This window comes from Corythoichthys intestinalis, chromosome 3, assembly GCF_030265065.1.
Source record: "Corythoichthys intestinalis isolate RoL2023-P3 chromosome 3, ASM3026506v1, whole genome shotgun sequence".
Taxonomy (NCBI): domain Eukaryota; kingdom Metazoa; phylum Chordata; class Actinopteri; order Syngnathiformes; family Syngnathidae; genus Corythoichthys; species Corythoichthys intestinalis.
Genome location: NC_080397.1, coordinates 40,782,089 through 40,804,908, shown reverse-complemented (window position 1 = coordinate 40,804,908; position 22,820 = coordinate 40,782,089). Strand labels below are relative to the sequence as shown.

General features: G+C 37.5%; 1 protein-coding gene across 1 annotated transcript; it reads right to left on the bottom strand.

Moving 5' to 3' along the window:
• Positions 1 to 949: 949 nt before the first annotated feature.
• Positions 950 to 14,948, bottom strand: lman2lb (lectin, mannose-binding 2-like b). The gene is made up of 8 exons (XM_057832891.1): positions 14,715 to 14,948; positions 9,280 to 9,398; positions 8,983 to 9,100; positions 8,740 to 8,822; positions 7,512 to 7,673; positions 7,075 to 7,186; positions 6,888 to 6,992; positions 950 to 3,092 (listed from the first exon to the last, which is right to left on the bottom strand). The coding sequence occupies exons 1-8, from the start codon at positions 14,851 to 14,853 to the stop codon at positions 2,950 to 2,952; spliced, it is 981 nt and encodes a 326-aa protein (XP_057688874.1). The 5' UTR covers positions 14,854 to 14,948; the 3' UTR covers positions 950 to 2,949.
• Positions 14,949 to 22,820: the final 7,872 nt, after the last annotated feature.

Here is a 22,820-nt window from a genome sequence, read left to right as displayed (position 1 = left end):
GGGTTTTAAAATAAAATTACTATAACTTGTACTAACATTTATCTTTTAAGAACTACAAGTCTTTCTATCCGTGGATCCCTTTTAACAGAAAGAATGTTAATAATGTTAATGCCATCTTGTGTGAATGTATATATCCGTTTTGTGTCTTATCTTTCCATTCCAACAATAATTTACAGAAAAATATGGCATATTTTAGAGATGGTTTGAATCGCAATTAATTACGATTAGTTTTTAAGCTGTGATTAACTCAATTAAAAAATTTTAATCATTTGACTGCCCTTAAATATATATATATATATATATATATATATATATATATATATATATATATATATATATATATAAATGTATGTATGTATTTATAAAACCCTCAAGCTCCCAGGCCTCTGGTAGAGGACCCGAGCTTGAGAGGAGAGACCATATCGCCCGGGTGGGCGAGACGATATATATATAAAGAGGAATGGCTGAAGATCCATCTTTCTCTTTTCCCATCTTGTGAAACATTATAGAAGATTAGGTGCCGTTTTGTTGGCAAAAGGGGGTTGTACAAAGTATTAACACCAGGGGTGCTAATAATTGTGACACACATTATTTGATGTCAAATAATTATTTCTTTATGTGGGTTTTTTCCCCACTGAATAAATGCACTTGTATTGAAGGTTGGATTTTTCTCTTTTTTTCCCATTAAGGTCCCATGGGGCAATATATATATATATACTGGACTGTCTCAGGAAATTAGAATACACAATATTCTAATTTTTTGAGACAGTCCTGTGTATATATACAGGACTGTCTCAGGAAATTAGAATACACAATATTCTAATTTCCTGAGAGGAAATTAGAATATTGTCCTGGACTGTCTCAAAAAATTAGAATATTGTGTATTCTAATTTCCTGAGACAGTCCAGTATATATATATACATATATATATATATATATATATACATACATATATACACACACACACACACAGTTCTGCAAAACTTAGTACAGGAAGCCCTCTAGTGGTACAAACCATTACTGTTCAGTAAACGGCAAACAAAACTCTGTATTCGGATCCCTGCGGAGATTAGAAATCTCACAATTTGCCATACGAAGAGGTTAATACAGTTAAATATAAGTTAAATGCAAAAATCATGCTAATTATTTAAGTGCTGTGTATACAGTTGTTTGAATATCTTACATAACCTGCCAGAATAAACTGCCTTTACAGCTATGACATGTAAAATGCTTGGAAAGGAAAATTGACTGGAGCTACAGACTACAGTTGTCTTGTTTCCAAAATAATTAAGGCTGCAACACACTGAAAACAAGTCTGCATTGTCTGCTTCATTTATTCTTAACACTTGAAACGGCAGAGAAACTGTCATGAACAATGAGCAAACAAGTTTGACCATGTAGTACTTACATGAAGACTCCAATATTGAACGGACAACAAGAAATAATAATCATCTTTAATACAAAAAAAGGAAACGTGTTTAGTTCCCACAAAACACTAACAAAATCATTGACCCCAACTGCCTCAAGAATAAAGCCGGTATCGTTTCTCATAAACTGTATACATTGGGGGTAATCGTGCAAAAAAGGGGTGCAATTTCCCAGGGAACTTCGTGTATGAAATTCCAGTGCTTGTCATTGTGTACTTCAACAAACACACACAGCAGTGATTGGTGGTGCAAACCCATACATTTAGTAACTTGCCCACAACCTCAACCTTCGGTCCTCCTGTGTCTGATCCCATGAAAAAGTTATACATTTCCTGCTTTGACCTCCAAACTCAAAGTATACCTAGGTTTACAAAGAGCACCAACAAGCAGCCATTTTGAACAAGGCAGATTCTGTCCATATTTTGACTTGCCAGTTTTTGTGGAGGCCCAAAATATGTACATGTATGTACATGAATTGCTTATGATATAATTCTGGTGAGTGCAGTCAGTGGCAGACAGACATTTCCCCAGTGCAACAATGGCTAATTTTTGGAAGCCACACCACAACAGAGCATTCACAGTAACAAAATACATTCAAGGGGGGTGGGGGGAGGCTCTGTTTTTTGGTTGACATTATAACAAAAAGCTTCCTGAGTCACAGCTATACTGTTTTTTTTTGTTTTTTGCATAGTGTATTTTTTTACATACAGCTCTTTAATGTAATAATGATTGTTGTGTAAGTGTGTAAAAGTGTTTTTTTTTTTTTTTTTTTTTTTTTAACACAAATTTAGATTGTATCACCACTGTAATAATGCAACCTCGTACTAAACCAATGACAGCTGTAAATTGCTTCAAAAGAAAAAAGTAAATGGCAATAATTCACAGCAGGTGTTTGACAGCACAAACACAACTGTTCCTGACAAAAACTAAGGGGTTAAGATTAAATGAGTAAAACTCTTCTTGCGCCACAATGAAAATGAGCATATTTTAAGATTCAAATCAAATCAAATGTGGTTTGAGCATGACTCAAGCCTCATGTCAGTGCTTGGACCAGTTGACACAAATCGTCTTGTTGCACAAGCACAACTGCATCAGTATCCTATCAAAATTGTTATTATATTTTTTTTGTGGTTGTTGCAGAAAACGCCTAAAATGCTACAAAGATTTTATGATGGCGACATCAGCTGGCTAACAGAAGTAAGGACATTTTCAAGTTGAATACCGCTACTAATTTCAAAGAATGTGATCTAGGATGTTGATATGAACTTCATTCATTTAGCATATTTCTGAAGGTGAAAATGCGGTCACATCTAATACCACAGTATCAGTGACAATGTTACTTTCCACAATTAAATAGCTTCATCTCATTGCAAGTATCAAGTAATTATTCTCTTCACACAGGTTGCTCACCTGTCAGCCATAGTAGCTAGTGTTAAGAATCGTTGTTCATTAGATTGTAAACTTTTAGGTGTTTTGCATTGTGGGGTCTCTCAACCACAAACCATTTGCTCGTAAATTTTTATCAATAGAAATGTTTGCGTTTGTTTTGCTTCCAGCGTCCGTATCCTATCAACCCAACCACTGCCAGCACACCCAGGCCCAGGATGGTGAAGAGAAGGCCAAAGAACAGCTGGACTGCACTCATCTGCTCCTCTTCAATTTTCACTGCAAAGAAAATGTGATTGCACTGGAAATTAGTTTTACTAGTATTTCTTACAGGTACTGTATGGAATTTATAGTGTTATTGTAAAATATTTTTCAACTCATTACCAGTGTTGTTAATAACGGCGTTACAATATAACAGCGTTATTTTTTTCAATAGTGAGTAATCTAATTAATTACTTTTCTCATCTTGGCAACGCCGTTACAGTTACTGAGGCGGGAAAGCGTGCGTTACTATGAGTTACTAAGTTGGTTGAATAAAAAAAAGTCAGAGAGACGGACTCACGGAGACGAGAGAGCAGAGCAGAGTGGGGAAGACGCCGTTGCAAACGCGATGCTAGGTGGCTCCAATAATACCTGACTGTAGCCTACAAACTACGCCCACATGATACGGTAGATATCACATATTATAGAACTAGATGCAAATGTTAGACATGGCTGCATTGGCAACATGTTTAATGACTACATGCGTTAGTAAACAGCCGCCATCTTAAAGCAGTAAACCTCTCAGGAAGGCTCTGTTGTAGACATCTTTCCTAGCGAACCTACTTTTAAAAAAATAAATAAATAATAATAATAATAATAATAATAATAATCTAAAATGGTCCTAAATCGGCCAAATCTTGACTTAAATCTATCTTTAAATGATGAAACAGTTTTAAAACTTACACATGTTGAAAGTAGACAGAAGGGAACTAATGCAATAGCGGGAGCAATTTTAACAACTTTAACGGTTGATTCACAACTTTAAATGACTTCCACGCATAGCAAAGGTTACTATCTAGTTATCGCAATACTCTTGCGTCTAGTTAAGTGGAGGGACTTCCACACATAGCAAAGGTTACTATCTAGTTATCACAATACTCTTGTGTCTAGTTAAGTGGAGGGTAAAGAATTGGGCTAGGGCCAATTGTCCCAAAAACCCTTTAAACTTCACATTGTGTGACCTTTTTTTTTGTTTGTTTTGGGGTTTTTTTTTTTGAGAAAAAAAACAACACATGAAAATTATCACTAGTTACTTTGCCAAGTAACTAATTACTTTTAAATTCAGGTAACTGAGTTACTAACGCAATTACTTTTTGGGAGAAGTAATTTTTAACTGTAATTAATTACTTTTCTAAAGTAAAATTAACAACACAGCTCATTACATGCTTCACCCCATCTGATGAATATACAGGGCCCTGACATTTTAACTGAGACTGCCTGAAAAAAAGCCCTTTTTCTTCCCTTCAACAGAGAGAGTTCGGGTCGAACACTGTAGGCCAGGGGTGTCCAAACTTTTTGCAAAGGGGGCCAGATTTGGTGTTGTAAAAATGTGGGGGGCCGACCTTTGCTGACGTCCTTTACCTAGACCAATATATTTAAGCAAATTTTAGCAAGCCATTCTGTGTGTCACATTTGCTTTATAATTTTTTTAAATTAATAATTTCAACAATCTCGCAACTAGCCTTTGTGGCGTTCTCTTTCGACTCTCGGGCTCTTGCAAAATACTGCTGCTGTGAAATTAAACTAGCTTCAAGTTGCTTCAATTTCTCGCTGTGTATCTTCCCTGTAATCTTGTCGTACATGTCTTTTTTGGTAATATCACCTCACATTGAACTTTCTAAAAACAGCGACTGTCTCTTTGCAAATGAGGTAGACACAAATGTTGCGTATTTTAGTGAAAAAAAAATAGTCCAATTTCCACCTATCCTTGAAGTGTTGGCCATTGCAGTCAACTTTCTTTTTGTTGTTGTTGATCGTCGCCATTTTAGAAAATTGGAAGTCAAGGCTCACACGGGGTAATGTTGCTTAGAGTACTGCTGCCTTTTAGTGGGTAAATGAGGAGCAGCATTTAGTGTGTAAGCTACTTCATTTTCTGGTAGCAGTACTGCTGACCAATTTATTAAGTCTGAGTGTGGGCCAGACGTTATTGATCTTATGACAGAGGCTGGGGGCCGGATGAAATTTGGCCACGGGCCGCATTTGGCCCCTGGGCCGCACTTTGGACATGTCTGCTCTAGGCGAACATGCGCCTGTGCAGGTCGGAAGCAGCGGTTTCACTGCGGCTAAGCCTACCGTAATTTCCCAAATATAACGTGCATTTCCCCCCCCCCCCCAAAATCAACTTGTAAAATCATGGTGCGCATTATAAACGGGTACATGGATGGAGACAGAAATATATATATATATACATACATAAACCGATTTTTTTATTGACACGGCCACGTTGTGTTGAAGAAAGGTGTGCGGCGATCCGTTGCCGACCATTACGGTACCTGACGTCACCATTTTGTTTCGGTAATACTTCACTCCGAACGGCCGAATGATTTTGTCTGTGTTAAATTCTGCTTTTTTCACTCTTTATAAAGCACAGAATTTAGTTTCTTGAACTCATTTGTGTCAACGTTTATTGCAGCTCCGCAACTCGGACCATAACAAACGTAACAACACAGACTTCCTGTGTGTGTCCGTCAACTAACCCAAATAACAATAGTTACTATTGTTACTGTCGTGTCTGTTTTATCTTGTATTGAAAAAAAACTAGAATACTTCGAGTGCCGTGTTCAACGTTTTATTTCTTGCTTTCAATTAACTTAAATGCCGACAGTCCGGCTATAATGCGGCGCTCTTTTGTCTAGCCTCAGCGGCCCTCTGGCTCATAGACAATCACAACATAGATATGACAATACAGCAGCATGGATCCACCAGTGCCACAACATAGAACAACATAACTTAGAATACCAATATGTCACAGTTTCGACAGCGATGAGCTCTCTCGGATTTCCGACTTGTGTTCTCACTTTCATTTTACCGTATCAATCCATGGAAAAAACATTTTTTCATCATGATGAAACTAGCAAGTTATACAGCAGCCTTAAAAGAAAAGTCACATCTGTTTTGTTTTCTCCTAGATTCTGGTAAATTGGAGAAGTTGTCAAATCATATTATTACCGTAAATATTGTCAGTTTATGGTAATGTTTTGAACTACCAATATGCTATGCTTGTGCTGTGTTTCACCAGTTAGTAAAATGACATTTATGTATCTGTACACGAGCTCTGTTTTCTTGTATTCTTCTATTTATTGGTGCTAAAATTAGGGTGCGCGTTATAAACGGGTACAATAATTTTCGCTAGATTTTACAAGTAAATTAGGGGGTGCGCATTATACACGGGTGCGCCTTGTATTCGGGAAATTACGGTAATCTCCGCTTGGCAATAACACTTTTCTAACACACATACACTACAACTTGCTAGTAAACAATCACGTTTGCTGTTTTTACATTTCTGGTGCTGATTTGATAGGCCAAAAGCTTGTTGCTTTATGTTTGTGCTCGTACAAGCATGTACATCATGCACAAGCTTAACATAGGCTGCAGTTACGCTTTCGGCCGGAGGTGGCAATTGCAAGTGAAATAGTGACAAACTCCATATGGCACTTTTAATGTAACTACCAATTTCTCGCTTTTTTATGTCTCCATTAACCTTGTAACTATTCGGACTATCTGTAGGTTAAGGCTGAGGTTAAAACTACACAATCATGCATTTCATATTCATATTACGGTAACTAATTGCCTGCCATTGACAATAACAGATATCCACATCACTTAAGATGGGAGAACTGGCTGTAAAGGTTCATATTTTAATGTCATTGACGGCACTAGATGTCCAGTCCATTTTAAGGATCAATAATCGATTTTTAGTCGAATTGTAGCCTCTGAATCATAATCGAATCGTTAGGTGCCCCAAGATTCCCACCTCTAACTACGCTACATAAAAAGCTCACTCGGATGGAAGGGAAGCTTATTTTTTTCTACCTTGGAATTGCTTCATGTTATCAACCCTTGGGATGGTCGGCTCATCATTTGGTTCCTCCTCCACTGTTAGCTCGTACAACTTCATGGAGATGATGTCATGGTTATCTGTAGCAATATGCATGTCAACATCTAGCCCTCAATCGCTGAGGCTTCTGAAAATTATCATTATTTCATTTTTTGTATGTACCTGAGAGGTCTCCAGTGGCAGACGAGGCCCCAAGGTAATAGCCTCGAGGCAAATGTAGACCGGAGATGCTGGTGCAGTCTTTCCAAGTTTGTTGACCATCATCAAACATAACCTATAAGGGGATAAAGGGAATTATCTGTATAGTTCATGGATAAAGTTATGCTTCATTTTTAATTTTGAAATGGAGCAGATGGGAGCGGTGTTTAAATTTTGCCTTTTCTTCTATAGAGGCCAATAGTGGACATGGGTGACTACTTTAAAGTCTTACTATGAAACAATAGGAAACAAAACATTGACTTTTTCATCCAACAGTAATATCACAGCTACTTGTTTGTTGTTTACATCCACTTCATCAAATAAAGCATGACCATCTCATGATCAATATGCAATATACAAATGAGAATATACAAAACTGTTCTAAGAATTGGATTTACTACCGTCAATGTGTTTTTGGAGTATCTGATGAGCAGAAATGTCTCATGTCTTGCATTACGAGCCATTGCCGGGCAGCCTCCAAGCTCAGTGGGTATTCCATCACGATCGTGGTCATAAGAAAGGGTCCCATTCCCCAACATCACTGATATATAAGGGACACTCCTCTGAGTGAGGAAGACATTGGTTACTTAAAACGTGTAATTGAGCCTAAAACACCTGAGAATTAACTCATGTAATGTTCATTTGTTTGAAACAGCAATGATGTACCCGAAACCGGTCAATTTGACCTGTAGTGTGACTACAGGGTTTTAAACACCCTTAACAGAAGAGAAAATGATGTTGTGCATCACTCACCAATAAAGTTGAAACATATTCTAATGTTCCTTTTAAATAAATAATGCCTCGTAAATAGTTCTTAAATAGTTTAAATGCAGAGTTGACATCTGTGGACCTGCCAACTGATCTCCAACAGCCTAAGTGGTATTTCTGAATTGGTACGGCTGACTGACATGGATCAAAATGCTGTATTGATTGTTTGCTTTCTTTTGTGCATTTCTCAACATCTTCTCTGGTTTAAGAGGAAATCAGCTATTCATTTTAAAACTTTGATGGGAGCTGGTTGAGGAGAAAATTAATCCTTATGAACATACTGGTGAGTAAAACACATAAATGACAAAGTAAAAATGTCAACAACCTTAAAGAAATGTGTATTTGAGAATATTGTAGGATATTTATACTTAAGACTTCAGAACAAAAAAAAACTTTTGAAAATAATGAAATGAAATGAAAATAATGCTGAATTTATGTGCCCCCCATGAAATACTCTCGGGTGCTGCCCAGTTCTTCCTTCCTACCCATGGAGCCTGTGCTCCCCCTGAATCTTTGGAGTGGAATCATCAAATTAAGTAGCTGTATCTGATATCCCAGACTATGTACTTGTGTATGGTTTGTCTATGTTGTTTGAGTGTGTGCACTGATTGCTGCTTCCATGTCCATGTTTTTGTTTATTCTATGTTGTTCTATATTGTTTATTATATGTTGCTTTGTTATGGAAAAACGATTTAAAAAAAAAAGATTTGGATTAAAAAATATATATATTTGGATAAGACTTCAGAACAAATGTAACTAAAGCTGCAACTCCATAACTTTATTAGTCTGGAATAAGAAACTATGTTTTGTGGAATCCATATTTATTGACACCCAAATAAGGAAGGAAAGGCAAGCACTCACATCAGCCTTCTTGCCAGAATTGAGATAAGTATCCACAAATATTCCAAGGCCAGTGAACAGGTTTTTGCTTCCGAAAACGGGCCCTGAAAGCAAACAGCTTCAGTTTATTTTTAGAGCAAAAAAAAAAAAAAAAAGACACCTTTCTTGAGGCAGAAGAAAATCTACTATATTATCCTCACTACTACAAACAACAACTCATTTACATTAGGCTGTTCTATCGATGAGTATTTGTTCATCTCCTACCATCCTGCATGCGCTCTTTGGTTAACCAGATGGCAAGACCATCGCCACTCATGAAAATTCTTGCTTGCCCGTGGATTTTAAAGTGCACCTTGAGCTCCCATTCTTTTAAAATCAAAGGCTAGTGAGAACACAAAAAAATAGACCAACAGGTTGTTCTTGTTATTCACAAAAATTTAAGGCATTTGTTGCAACCTTGTTTCAAACAGGAATAACTTGTTTGTCCGAATGCTTGTAATATAGGTTTAAAAATTAAGACACTGCAATTTAAGGATTTAGAGTTTGCTGTATCAGACTTACAACTCGACTCCAGACAGCTCCTTGTCTGGCCGGCTGGTCCGGTGTGAGTCTTAGATAATCAGTTGTCAACATAGCGGTACCCTTCAGATCCCACGTTGGAGAGCTCGAGAAGCTTAACCCTGCAAGACAGAGGTAAAGAGTATAGGATGGATAGTAGGAGAAGTCTCCTGAAGCCATTTAAAAAAAAAACAAACAAAAAAACAGCTGACTCACAAACAAATAAACATACAAATTATTCATATGTGTTGGTAATTTGCTTTGACCGGGAAGAAGACCCAAACTGTCAACCTCAGGTCGTGCGAATGGGCTCAGACTATCCTATCGGTTATTTTTGGAAGTGATGTTTCAATTGTCAACTCCAACGATTAACATGCAAGATTCATTTTGCAGTTTAGTAGGGAAAATAACCTTTGCATGACCAAATTGTTGTGATGTATTATTACATGATTTCAGAAAACCCAACAACAGTACTTTAAGAGCCAACGTAGTGGAAACAAACAAAAAAGCGAGGAAGGCTGCTCATGCGGTACTTGCCCTTTATTGACTTTGATGGTAAAACAAAGTTAAAAAACGATTACAAGTTCACAGAATAAAGTTATGATCAATTCTGGCCTAAAAGAAAGGCTTACTTGAACCTGACCTGACACTTAAATCATAAAAGTTACTAATGTATTACAAGTTGAACTGCTATTAAGCAAGCCAAGTATTAGCCTCTATTAACCAGTTTTTAAAAACGAATACAATCCAGTTATTCATGTCAGTTGTCATCACAACATCCTTCCATACTTGTTTGTTTCAATACACCTGTAGCCCATTTCCAGCACACGCCTGTGCAAGGTGGCTCCGGATGTTTCTACTCCAGACTCAGTCCACTGTTTCTGCAGGTCCCCCAAGGTCTGGAATCAGCCCTTCTCCACAATCTTTCTCAGGGTGCGGTCACCTCTTCTGATTGTGCCGCGTTTCCTGCCACACTTTTTCCTTCCCACAGATTTCCCACTGAGGTGCCTTGATACAGCAGTCTGGGAACAGCCTATTCGCTCAAATTTCTTTCTGTGTCTTTGCCTCTTAAGGGTGTCAATGATGGCCTTCTGGACAGCGGTCAGGTCGGCAGTCTTGCCCATGATTTCGGTTTTGAGTAATGAACCAGGCTGGGAGTTTTTAAAAGCCTCGGGAATCTTTCGCAGGGGTTTTGAGTTAATTCCTTGATTCAGATGATTAGGTTAGTAGCTTCTTTAGAGTACCTTTTCATGACATGCTAATATTTTGAGGTAGGGATTTTTGGTGTTTCTTGACTTTTTTGCCAAAATCATCAATATTAAAACAATAAAAGGCTTGAACTACTTCAGTTGTGTGTAATGAATCTAAAATATATGAAAGTCTAATGTTTAACAGTACATTACAGAAAATAATGAACTTTATCACAATATGCTAATATTTTGAGAAGGACTAGTATGCGTTTTAAGTGTTTTGTTTACCGAACGGTGTGGTATATTTTGGTATATTTACCACGTGAATCTAAATATGCCTAGGCCAACTTTCGACAATGCCCCCGCAATAAAGCATCTTTTAAGTCATGTGAAGTCAGGGTTGAGCCCATTTGTCAGTCACACGTCACTTTAGTGTGCTAAATACTGCTTCCACATGACTGTGCTTCTCTCCCAAAAAACAATTCTCTGATGCACCAGTAAAAATAAATTGTAAATTTACCGGGTCACATATATTGTATTTGTATTTTATTTGGATCCCCATTAGCTGATGAACACATCCGCTCTCCTTTCTAAGGTCCACACAAAACATAAAACAAACAAGACATCATCATACAAATCGACATAGGCTATATGTAAAAGAAAAAAATACATTCTTATCTCGAAAATTCACACACTAAAACAGACATAATTCAACATATGAACAGAAAAAATGTCAGTGAGGAGGTAAAATAGACAATAAGTAATATACAGTACATAAAGGCAACAACAAAGAGAATTCCATTACAATTTGCATCAAAGATTAAATACAGTTAACCCTAAAATACTGCTTTATTTGTTTTTGGAAACTACTTTATTTTTGAGTTTTTAACATTTGGTCTGGAAGGGCATTCCATTCCACCATAGCATTACATAATACTGTATGTCGTTTTGAGTTAGTTTTCATGATAGGTATAGTGTTGTTGCCACTAGTAGCATGTCTGGTGGGGTAAACGTGCAGAGTTGAGCTATGAGTGTAATGCTTAAACCAGTGATTCTTAACCTGGGTTCGATCGAACCCCTGGGGTTCGGTGAGTCAGTCTAAGGCAGGGGTGTCCAAACTTATTGCAAAGGGTGCCAGATTTGGTGCGGTAAAAATGTAGGGGGCCGACCTTGGCTGACGTCCTTTACGTAGAAAAATATATTTAAGCAAATTTTACCAAGCCATTCTGTGTTTCACATTTGCTTTATCATTTTATCATTCACCTGTAGAACGGCTTTCTTTCACCTGCGCAACATTGCCAAAATTAGAAATATTTTATCTAAAAGTGATGCAGAAAAATTAATTCACGCGTTCGTTACATCGAGATTGGATTACTGTAACTCCCTACTTGCAGCTTGTCCTAAAAACTCTCTAAAAGGTCTTCAGCTAGTCCAAAACGCAGCAGCAAGACTTTTAACAGGAACCAATAGAAGAGAGCACATCACCCCTGTGCTCCAGGCACTTCACTGGCTTCCAGTCGAGTTTAGAATTAAATTTAAAATACTCCTTCTTACATTTAAGACCATTAATGGGTTGGGGCCATCTTATCTCACCGATGCTCTCGTTCCATACCGCCCCAACAGAAAACTCCGATCTCAGAATGCAGGTCTACTGGTAGTTCCCACGGTTTATAAAAGTACTGTCGGAGCTAGAGCCTTTAGCCACCAAGCCCCTGTTTTATGGAATCAGCTTCCAGCTAGTATTAAAGAAGCCGAGACAGTCTGCACATTTAAGATTAGATTAAAAACGTTCCTATTCGACAAAGCTTATGGTTAGGCTAGTTGAAGTCGGAGTAGACTCACAGTTTAGTTTAAGCTGCACTAGAAGCTATAATGCTGGGGGCAGTACAGCCGCTGAGTTCTATCTCCTTTTCTTACTCTACCTACCACTTGTCTTACTTTATTTCTATTTTCCAATGTTAATATCTAGTTGTCTAGTCTCTTCATCACTAGTCACCCGGTGTCCCCTTTCCCCCCTCCCCTCTGGGGAGGGGCTATTTTTCAGCTGCAGCCTCCTGACTATCCGGACCCCTGGCTGGATTGACGTCCTCGCTGCTACCCCCGTCTCATCTGACCAGAGGGACCTCTTCTTGCTCCTTTACTCCACTGTATTTTTACGGACTACAATTTCGCTTGCTAATTCCCATTAGCCGTTCTGGGGTTCCTGTCTATCCGTCCTGGGAGTGGATCTCTCCTGACTGTGGTACTCCCCAAGGTTTCTCATTTTTCTCCCAATTGACTCTGGAGTTTTTGGAGTTTTTCCTTGCCGGCATGGAGGGTCTTAGGATAGGGGATACCCAGGACTTGGACTGTATCTATTAATCTTTGTTGCTTCATTTCTAATTGTGCATCATATTGCCTCTGTAAAGCCCTTTGAGACCTCTGTTGTGATTGTGGGCTATACAAATAAAATTGAATTGAATTGAATTGAATTGAATTTTTTAAAATTAATAATTTCAACAATCTCGCAACTAGCCTTTGTGGAGTTCTCTTTCGACTCCCGGGCTCTTGCGAAATACTGCTGCTGTGAAATTAAACTAGCTTCAAGTTGCTTCAATTTCTTGCTGCGTATCTTCCCTGTAATCTTGTCGTACATGTCAGTGTGTCTTGTTTGGTAATATCGCCTCACGTTGAACTTTTCAAAATAGCGACTGTCTCTACAAATGAGGCAGACACCGTTGTTGTGTATTTTAGTGACGAAATAGTCCAATTTCCACCTATCCTTGAAGCGCTGGCCGTCGCAGTCAACTTTTTTTTTTCGTTGATTGTCGCCATTTTAGAAAATTGGAAGTAAAGGGTCACACGGGGTAATGATGCTTAGAGTGCTGCTGCCTTTCAGTGGTTAAATTTAGTGTGTAAGCTACTTCATATGCTGGTAGAAGTACTGCTGACCAATTCATTAAGTCTGTGTGCGGCCCAGATGTTATTGATTTTATGACAGAGGTTGGGGGCCGGATGAAATTCGACCACGGGCCGCATTTGGCCCCCGGGCCTGACTTTGGACATGTTTGGTCTAAGGGGTTCAGTGAAGGTTAAGAAACGTAGGGCCCTATTATTTGATGCTGACTAAATCCAGGCAAAGCGGCATTTGAGACCAGGTTTTGGACTGGTTAGTCCCCAATTTACAGGCTTTATTCCAATTCTTTCAACTGCTAGTCCGATTTCTGATGGGAGGAGAAACTGGTTTGCTCAGTGGAAGGTTGACTCTCACTTGGTATGAGGAAGTACAACAGACCTACGGGTAACATGCGCTGCGTTTACATAAAGCAACCTTTTCGTCACATTTTACACCATGAAAATAGTATGTGAGGCAAGCATGTGATAGAATTATAAGGTCGACAAGAAAACAAAAATAGAAACCGTATGAAATGAATCGAGCATAATTTTCCAATGTGAAAAGCAAATTCACGTATTAGATTTGTGAGAAAATTCATGTTTTTTTTTAACAATGACTTTATGTACAAATTTGGCGATCATTTTGTGCAGGGTTTTTCATTAAATTTCATATAATTTGAGATGTAAACCTGACAGAAACTGCACGGTCGAGGTTAATGCAACCAAGCAGGTTTAATGTTTAACAACATAAGATATATTCCTCCAAATTTGAATGAACATTTTTAAGATATGCGCATTGGGCCAGTCTTGGTTTAGTGGTCTGATGATGCTGCAAGCATAAAGATAAAACATATATTTTGTTCTGTTTAAAAACATGCTGTCCAAATGAGAAGAAATTTGAATGGAAATTCACTCGATTAGCTTGCTAGCTTAGATATATCGATTTTGAATTTGGGGGTAAAAAATAATAATTCCAAAGGGTCCGGTTAATGCACGTGTGAAACTCATCGGGTTCGGTACCTTTAGCAAGGTTAAGAACCACTGGCTTAAACCAACTGTCAGGTTTGCGCAATGTGTTGATATTTTTCAGAGAGGAGAGAAGCGATACTCCCAATGTTTTTCGATTCAGGCATTTTTATTACTTTGCCCGTGTTGAGCTCTAAATCACGAGCGCCAAAGTTTTTTTTCTTTGTTGTTATTACTGAGACAAGTATCGCATTCTCATCAAAGACATTTGTTACCAAATAAATATTAAACGAATCTTTTAACAGTGATTTCGACTATATTGACCAATGAGTAAATTACGTTATCCAATAACTAAGTGGATGGTCAGTGCACTGTACACCTGTTTGTTTATTGGTTGAGTGAACTCACCAGAATAAGGCTTTACCAGAGAATATTCTCGTTTGAAAAACTCTTCCAAAAATTCCTTGTCTTCGGTCTTCGACAGGCGTAGAATACAAAGCACACCCAACAAACATATTAATTGGCGAGTGTCTTTCAAAAGATACATCGGGTATATAGGTGATTAAAAATCCAAGAGATGATTTGCTTTTTTTTTTTTTTTCCACAGTGAAATCGATCAGAGTATGTCTGTATTTACATGGACTTTTGACTTCTTCTTGAGTGGGAGCTAAGCGTTCATCTGAATTACCGCCATCTACCGGACTGGAATGTTGAGCGAAGAAAGACAACATGTAATATCAGCTGGTAAATAATACAAAAATAACAATACAGCTTTCGCTTATTCTGTTCTTTAACAGTATAGACGGTGAATTTGTGTAATAAAATAAAATAAAATAAAATAAAATAATAAATAAATACACAAAACATCTGGCATCAAACAAAGGTTTCTAGGTTGTAACCAAAACCTAAGACTTTTAGCAAAATAATATAACTCAAGCAAACAGTCATTTTCATTTCAAAGTAAAATTAACGCTTACGATGTTTAGAGTGCTCTCTTTTTCCTCTGTTCGCTACAAAGAAATAAAGCAATTAATAATTATTAATAATTGTGATGAATGCTGAATAATTGTGATGAATGCTGATGAATTCCCTCCTAAAGTCGAACTGGTCATACGCATTGAAATGAGCCATATGTAAGAATTGCACTTCGAATAGAATAGAATAGAATAGAATAGAATAGAATAGAATAGAATAGAATAGAATAGAACTAATATTTGTCATTGCAACATGTAGAACAAAATTGCAAAAGCCCTACAGTCAGTGCAAAAAACAGCACTAAATGAAGAATAAAAGCAACAAAACAAATACAATAAATTATAAAACAATAAGGTAAGATGCTATACAGGACTAAAATAATAATAAAATAATAAAAATAAACACAATAAAAACCATGTAAAACAAAACAAAAAAAAAAAACACAGGCATTTAGAGTAGAATATTTCAGCCTTTGTTCAGGACCCTTACAGCTGTTAGGTAGAAACTGTCTCTACAATGGTTTTGTCCTTGCTGTAACTGACCTGTACCGCCTGCCTGACGTTAACAGATTGAATACGTATTGACTAGGGGTGGGAACCTGTAGGTACCCAACGATACGATAAGATTTGCGATACAAAGGTCACCATAACGATGATCTCATGATATGGCGATATGACAATTATCGATACATCAGGAAATAATTCTAGAAAACAACTAATAAACAGAAAAGCAAGCTATCTTCATCCTCCTGCTGTAGGTTTATTACTAGTAGACGTCCAATCCATTTGAACTGGGAGGGTGGCAGCAAATGAACCCCTCCCACTTCAAATGGACCCCTCCCACTTCTTTGGCCGTTAGTGGCAGCCAATGCCAGGCAACAAGGTCATTTTGGACCATTTCAGGTCATTCATTACCCGTTGATATTCAGTCACTTTCTGTTGATTTGGGGGCTTATTATGGGTCACTTCCTGTTGATTTGGGTTACAGAACATGAAGTGACCCGGGAATGAATAGGCAGTGACTTAAACTCAACAGGAAGTGACCTGTAAATGTCCTAAAATGAAGAGAAAGTGACCTGTAAATGCCACGATAATTGGAAAGAGTGACTGTGAATGCTCTGGTTTCAAACAGACGTTCATTCGCCCTTCCCGGTCTTAATGGATTGGGCATCGAGCGCTGTCAATGGCATCCATAGAGTTAACAGAGACATTATTATAGTGGAAAATTTTGGTAGCAACTTGTTGGTTCCTTATGTTTTTTTAAAAATTGACACCTTTTTAAAACGATATCTCGATTCTTGGCATGAGCATATCGATAACCTTTTGGGATGCAAAGTATCACGATATATCACCATTTCGATATTTTGTCATACCCTTAGTAGAAACCAGGCCCTATGGTCCAAATATTTCAATAGACATTGAAGACATATGGTTTTCAAATTTTAGAAGCTGATTGTCAACCATGAAAGTTGTTGTTTTGATTGTGTGTTAACAGCGGATGTCCCTCCCTCCACCAATATTAACGATGTCATATACCACTTGATAAAAGATAAAAAAAATAATAATAATAATAAAAAAAAAAAAACGATTTAAGAATCTCAAACGAATCTTGATATATTCAGAAATAAGGATATGAATTGGAGATGCCTTCATTCAATGGAAACAACTGAAAACGAAGAAAAAATTGACGACACCAAAGTTGCACAGTTTCTGCTCGAAAGGTGATGGACTTTTGAGCTTTCTCTTTTTACTTTCATGTACTGTATAGTAAACTGACATTTCGAATATAACGGCATTCCAAGGTCCAAAAACTAAATTCAGGGAGAAGTTTATAGACCGTATCCAATCTGGCAACACTAGAGGCATCAGAAGATTCCATGTGTATCAGTTGAAGACTCCGGTTGTTGGCACTGAATAACAGTGGTGGAAGATTACAGCTGCAGAAAACAGTAGGCCTGTAAAAACTTGGGAGCACTGAAAATCTAACTGACTAATGAAGAGAAACTTCATAAAATGCCCTTCTACCGGCGGTGCAAGACAGATCTGCTTTGCAAGCAACAAGACAGGCAGCGCACAAAGGAAAGCTTGAAAGTGAGAGCAAAAGAGAACGAAAAAGACAATTGTAAACATTTTAAGAGTTCAGTTTTACTTTCCAGATTACTTTGGTTGCTTGAGTTCTGTCATTTTCCTTAAAGTCTTATTTTTGCAATTTAGGAAGTTTGTTTGATGCCAGACGTTTTTGTTTTAACATTTTTTGACACAAATCTACCACCGTATAACAGTGCACGAATGGAAATAAGCGAAGATGAAAGTATATGCAAACCCCTGTACAAAGACCTATACATTGCACAGTGTGTGGTATACAACTGTACACAAACACAAAGCATAAAACAGATTATCTCCTTTGAAAAATGGGATATTGGATGTGGAAGTCACATACCTACTCAGAGGTTGCGCTAGACTTTTTCGTTGTCTGTCATTTTGACTGACAGGGTCATAAAAATCCGGTCATAATCTATTTTTACCCGTCACTTAAATTTTTTAAATGATAATAATGACATATTCAATAGCAGTGTTGGTCAAAAGCGGTGCGTTACTTACTCAACTCTGAATAAATTGAAGAAACTACCAACCAGTGTCTACTCTCTGCTCTGTTGATTTGTCATCCAAGACTCGGGGTGCGTTCAGGTTTGAGAATAGCGCACGTACTTCTGACTCTAAGCTGTTTGTCCCTGCTCATTCAATTAGGCTACGTTCATACTACAGGTCTTAATGCACAAATCCGATTTTTTGTCATATCCGTTTTTTTGGCGTGCCCGTTCAGAATGCTTTTGTCCATTGAGACCATTCAAGTATTACGCATGCGCTCTAATTCGCAGTCCGACACGCGCCGGTGCACAGAAGCATCAAAACAAATGACAAGTCATCTGTCATTCCAGGGATATCATATTTTGTTTTTCAAAAGGAGGAGACAAATAACAAACATAAATAATCCCCGTTTAGGCTTATATTCACAGTTTATATGGATCGATAGCATGCACGCACTGTCCGTGCATGTCACACACACATACGGGCAGTTTGCCCCGACTCTCCAAGTCGGGCTGCAGCCAGACCCCTCTCCCAACTCCCGGCCGTGTAGGAAATGTTGAAATATAGCTCACATAGAGCAGAGAGAAAACCTATCATTCTCATGCTTATCCTCAACCCATTTTAAATTTTTTATGACTGTTGTCAAGCCCGGCCCTTCCCCAAAAGCCATGTTCACTACAAGCTAGGCGCTAATAACGCACAGCTGAAATCGGATTTGGGACACTGGACGGTACAGACCGCCGCGACAGTCTGGAAAAATGTGGCCCAGATCGGATTTGAACCACATACAAAAATGACCCAGATCGTATTTGAAATGGTCCACTTCTATGCGACTTGTCCCGTTCAGACCGTCAAGTTAATGCCTGACTCGAGTCGGAAAAACACGAAAAAATTGGATTCGTGCATTAAGACCTGTAGAATGAACGTAGCCTGAGACAATGCTCTCCAAAGCTTCCTAACGTTTCCGTGTTTGCTACACCTGAATGCTAGTTCGGACATTTTCCGAGTAAGGCCAGCGACGTCATGCATCAAGAGAGACAATAGCTTAGTAATATGCTCACTCGCCATCCTGTGGTCTGGGGTGTGAATTGCAACCTGTCAAAATGACGGATGGACTTCAGTTTTTTCCGTCACCGTTTTAAAAAACCGGTCAACGACGGAAAATATTCGGTTAACGCGACCCCTGTACCTACTGTAGATCATATCAAACCGGTATTTAATTTAATTTAATTTAATTTAATTTAATTTAATTTAATTTAATTTAATTTAATTTAATTTAATTTAATTTTTAAATGAGCCTTTCCATAGCTGACTCAAGCTACTGTTAAACTTTCAATATATTAGGGATGAAGTACATTGACTCAGCTCTTGGCAGAGTCACTTTCCTTGGTCACCCACCCTCTTTGTATCCCATAAAACAGTGGTTTTCGGTTCAATTAATGGACAGAGCCAAGTATTGACACTGTTGACGCCAGGTTTGCGTCAAGATTCTGTGAGGAATTATAGTAATGCAGTTGGCTTTCGAATGATTCAATTGGCCCTCAGGGACTAAGTGGGAATAGTAGAGCAAACACAGGTTTTTATAGTCCTGCAGTGTCTCTGAGCCTTTTGTAGATGGTAACCCCCAAAACCAGGAACTTATTAACAATCCAATAAAACTAAGAGTGATGGAGGAAAAATATTTTATCCATATTAATTGAAACCTTATACATTCCATTTAAAAAAACAGTTATGGGATTTTAATTCAATGACTACATCTTTTAAATGATGTCCTCTTGCATGAATGCAATCTTGAAATCTGTTGTTGACCACTGTTGAGAAAAATGGGAATTTTTGCGTATTGGAAGACATGAGCAAGTGGCAGCACTGTTAGACAGTGACTTTGAGCTAGTAAACAATGTGCCATTTCAGTAACCATAGTGGATCCAGGATGAAATTCACAGTATCTCAGCTCAGATGAGGAATCAATGAGGAATCTCAGAAGCAGATTTCAAGAATGCTTTTGGACAGGATAACGCCATTTAAAAAACGTCATTAAAAAAAAAATAAAAATAATAATAATAATAATAATACATTTCATCATTGTTTCTTAAATGGCATGTTTCAAGGTTTCGATGACTATACATAAAATATTTTTCTTCCATCACTCTTAGTTTCATTGGATTGTTAAAAAGTTGAATTTATAAATTAGCAGTTATGAGTAATGTCACGTACATTATGATCATGACATCTTTGGTCCATCAGTTCAAGGACTGGTGCTGGGACTTCATTACATGAAATTCAAAGCACGAAGTTTGAATGCAAGGTTGGTTTTACATAAACTTGATAAGATAGTTTAACAAGATTAAATGTGGTATAATCAAGTTATTTAAAAAAAAAAAAAAAAAAAAAAAAAGAAGAGGAAAAGCTAAAAAAAAAAAATAAGTCAGGGACAATTCTTCAATAAATATGGCAAAAATAATTTTTTCTGCTGACTGTACATTAAAAAGATTACAAGAAAGTTACTTTGAGATTTTTTAAAAAATTTATTTATCTTTTTTAACTTTTTAAAATAAACCAACATAGATGGTGGCAAGTGACTATGTCTTCTGTATGTCTTCAGCTGACACACAGTTTGTTGTTGTTGTTTTTTTTCCCTTCTTCATCTCAGTGAGCATTCTGTTTTCTTGCTGTCATCTTGTCCGGATGGCCACTCCCTCATAAAGAAGCAAAAAAGCCAAACCTTCTCCAGTTATGGAAAATGCATTTAACTGATGGACATCAAAACTTTTTGAGATAATTTGGTAACCTTTTCCAGCTTTCTGCAGTTCTCCAAATAAAGCCCTGACCTAAACCTGCCCAATAACCTGCTTTGTTCAGACACGCCTAAGCCGAATGGTTAAATAATTAGAAGATCCTAATGCTTCCTCTGGCACGATACGCCTCTTAAATATGTGGGTACTTACAGTTGACAATAACTATCCACTCCATCTGCTTAAATAGTGCAGACATGGAGGACAAACAAACACCTCTGCACATAAATATTCACATTTCAAATCAACAGGACTGATAGAAGATTGTCAGAGCAGTCAACAGGGTGAACTATAGTCACTTTTCATTTCAAATGCACTCTAATGGACTTTTCATCTCCTAGTTCTTAGTGCTGACAAGCACACTTTCTTAATTGAAATGCTGATTTCCTCTTTTTATTTTCTCCTCTGAATGAATCACTCAGACACAATTGTTGTCCATGTCTCGCAGCAGCAGCTCTAAACATTTAGATGTTTCCTAATACCATTGTTTTCGATCGCAAAACAAAAAAGATTGATGAGATTTATAAAAAAGCAGTGTCGGCATGCAAGTGCCAGTAAATGTGCTTGAAAAGGTTGTTCCTGTGTGTGCTGATTTTGGAACTACTTTTAGGTATCCATATTTTTCAGGTTCAAATATGAGCTGTCATTTTGATAAAAGCAGTTTTTTTTTCACACCTACACAATAGTGTGGCTTAATGGATAATACAAACATAATTTTTTTGTGAGCTTTTTTTATAACTGACTCACATTCTACCCACATGATGATTGGGGAAAATAGTGTCAAACATAAAAAGTGGAAATAACAACAGTCATCATTTTATTGTTCCTGATCTAATGTGTGTTTCTAATGTGTTATTCCGTATAAAATTTCCTTTTTTTAAATTTATTGTCTTATCGTACAAAAGTTGATTTTAAGCCATACATGGATTCCATAAGATCAACATCAGCAACAAAGAACAATGTGCAAAACACAAAAACATCACGACACAGCATAATACTCAGTGTCACAAAGTGTCTGTGTACACTTGAGCTTCTCTCATACTAACAGAACGTAGTGCAGTTCGTAAATATGGTATTATTATTATTATTGTCACGAAGATTTGCATGACCCATTAGGATACAACAGGGAGTTTTTTGCACTAATGGAGAAAAGATTATGGAGTAGTTTCGTCAGAGGTTGGTTTCAAACAAGTTGATTTGAAACCAGGTTATCACATGTCACAAATAAGACAGCACCCTCTGAGCCTGGCAGGTCAAAAGGCTACAGAAAAAACATTGAAAACATGCCGGTCTTGTGCAGATGAGATGAGGAAACATCATGAACAACCATGGTAGAAACCAGATCAATCAGGAAGTGAACACTGGAAATTCAGATATGACACAATGATTATCTGCCAGAGCTGAATAGACGTTTCTTATTAGGTGGAAACTAAATTTGTCACTATTGGCAAATGAAACCCCTTCCACTCATTTTTTTTTTTTTTTTTTTTTTTAAGACAAAATCAGAAGGAAATTAAATTGATTGGACATGGTGTTTGATTGTGAATTGTTGACTACATTGTTCAAATAAAATTGATATACATTTTTTTAACTCATATCCACCGTATAGGTAAATAGACTCAAGAGAACTTCCCACTCGTATCTTGAACTCAATATCAATTCTTTATGTGTAAGTAATATGACATCACATGTATAAACTGTTTTGCACTCCAGCATCCTCTATTAGAATGAATTTGTTTATTAGCAGCAAAATCATCCCTTGATTACTTTTGAAATTTTGTTTTTAGCTTCAATTACGTGTTTAAAAGAATTTTGAACAGAACACTTGACATCCATTCCCCAGAATGTATCACATCGACTTGTGAGTGCTATTATGATTCAAGTCTTATTCAGTGGATGATTGTAAAGTCATCGTGGTTGTTGTCCTGTCACATCCCTAGAGCTCCGTAATTATCGACCCTTGATCACGCCCAAAAAACACATAAGAAATGTGAAAATTTACAAGGGGGAAGAGTGCTACTTGGCAGCATCTCAGTGGAAATTTATTAGTTTATCCTCCACGACAGGTTTCAAACGCAGCTTGTGATCCAATTCCACAAATAACAGCTAGGCGTCTTTGCCATCATTCTCAAGCCTGTTTCAGGTTACTAACTGACTCT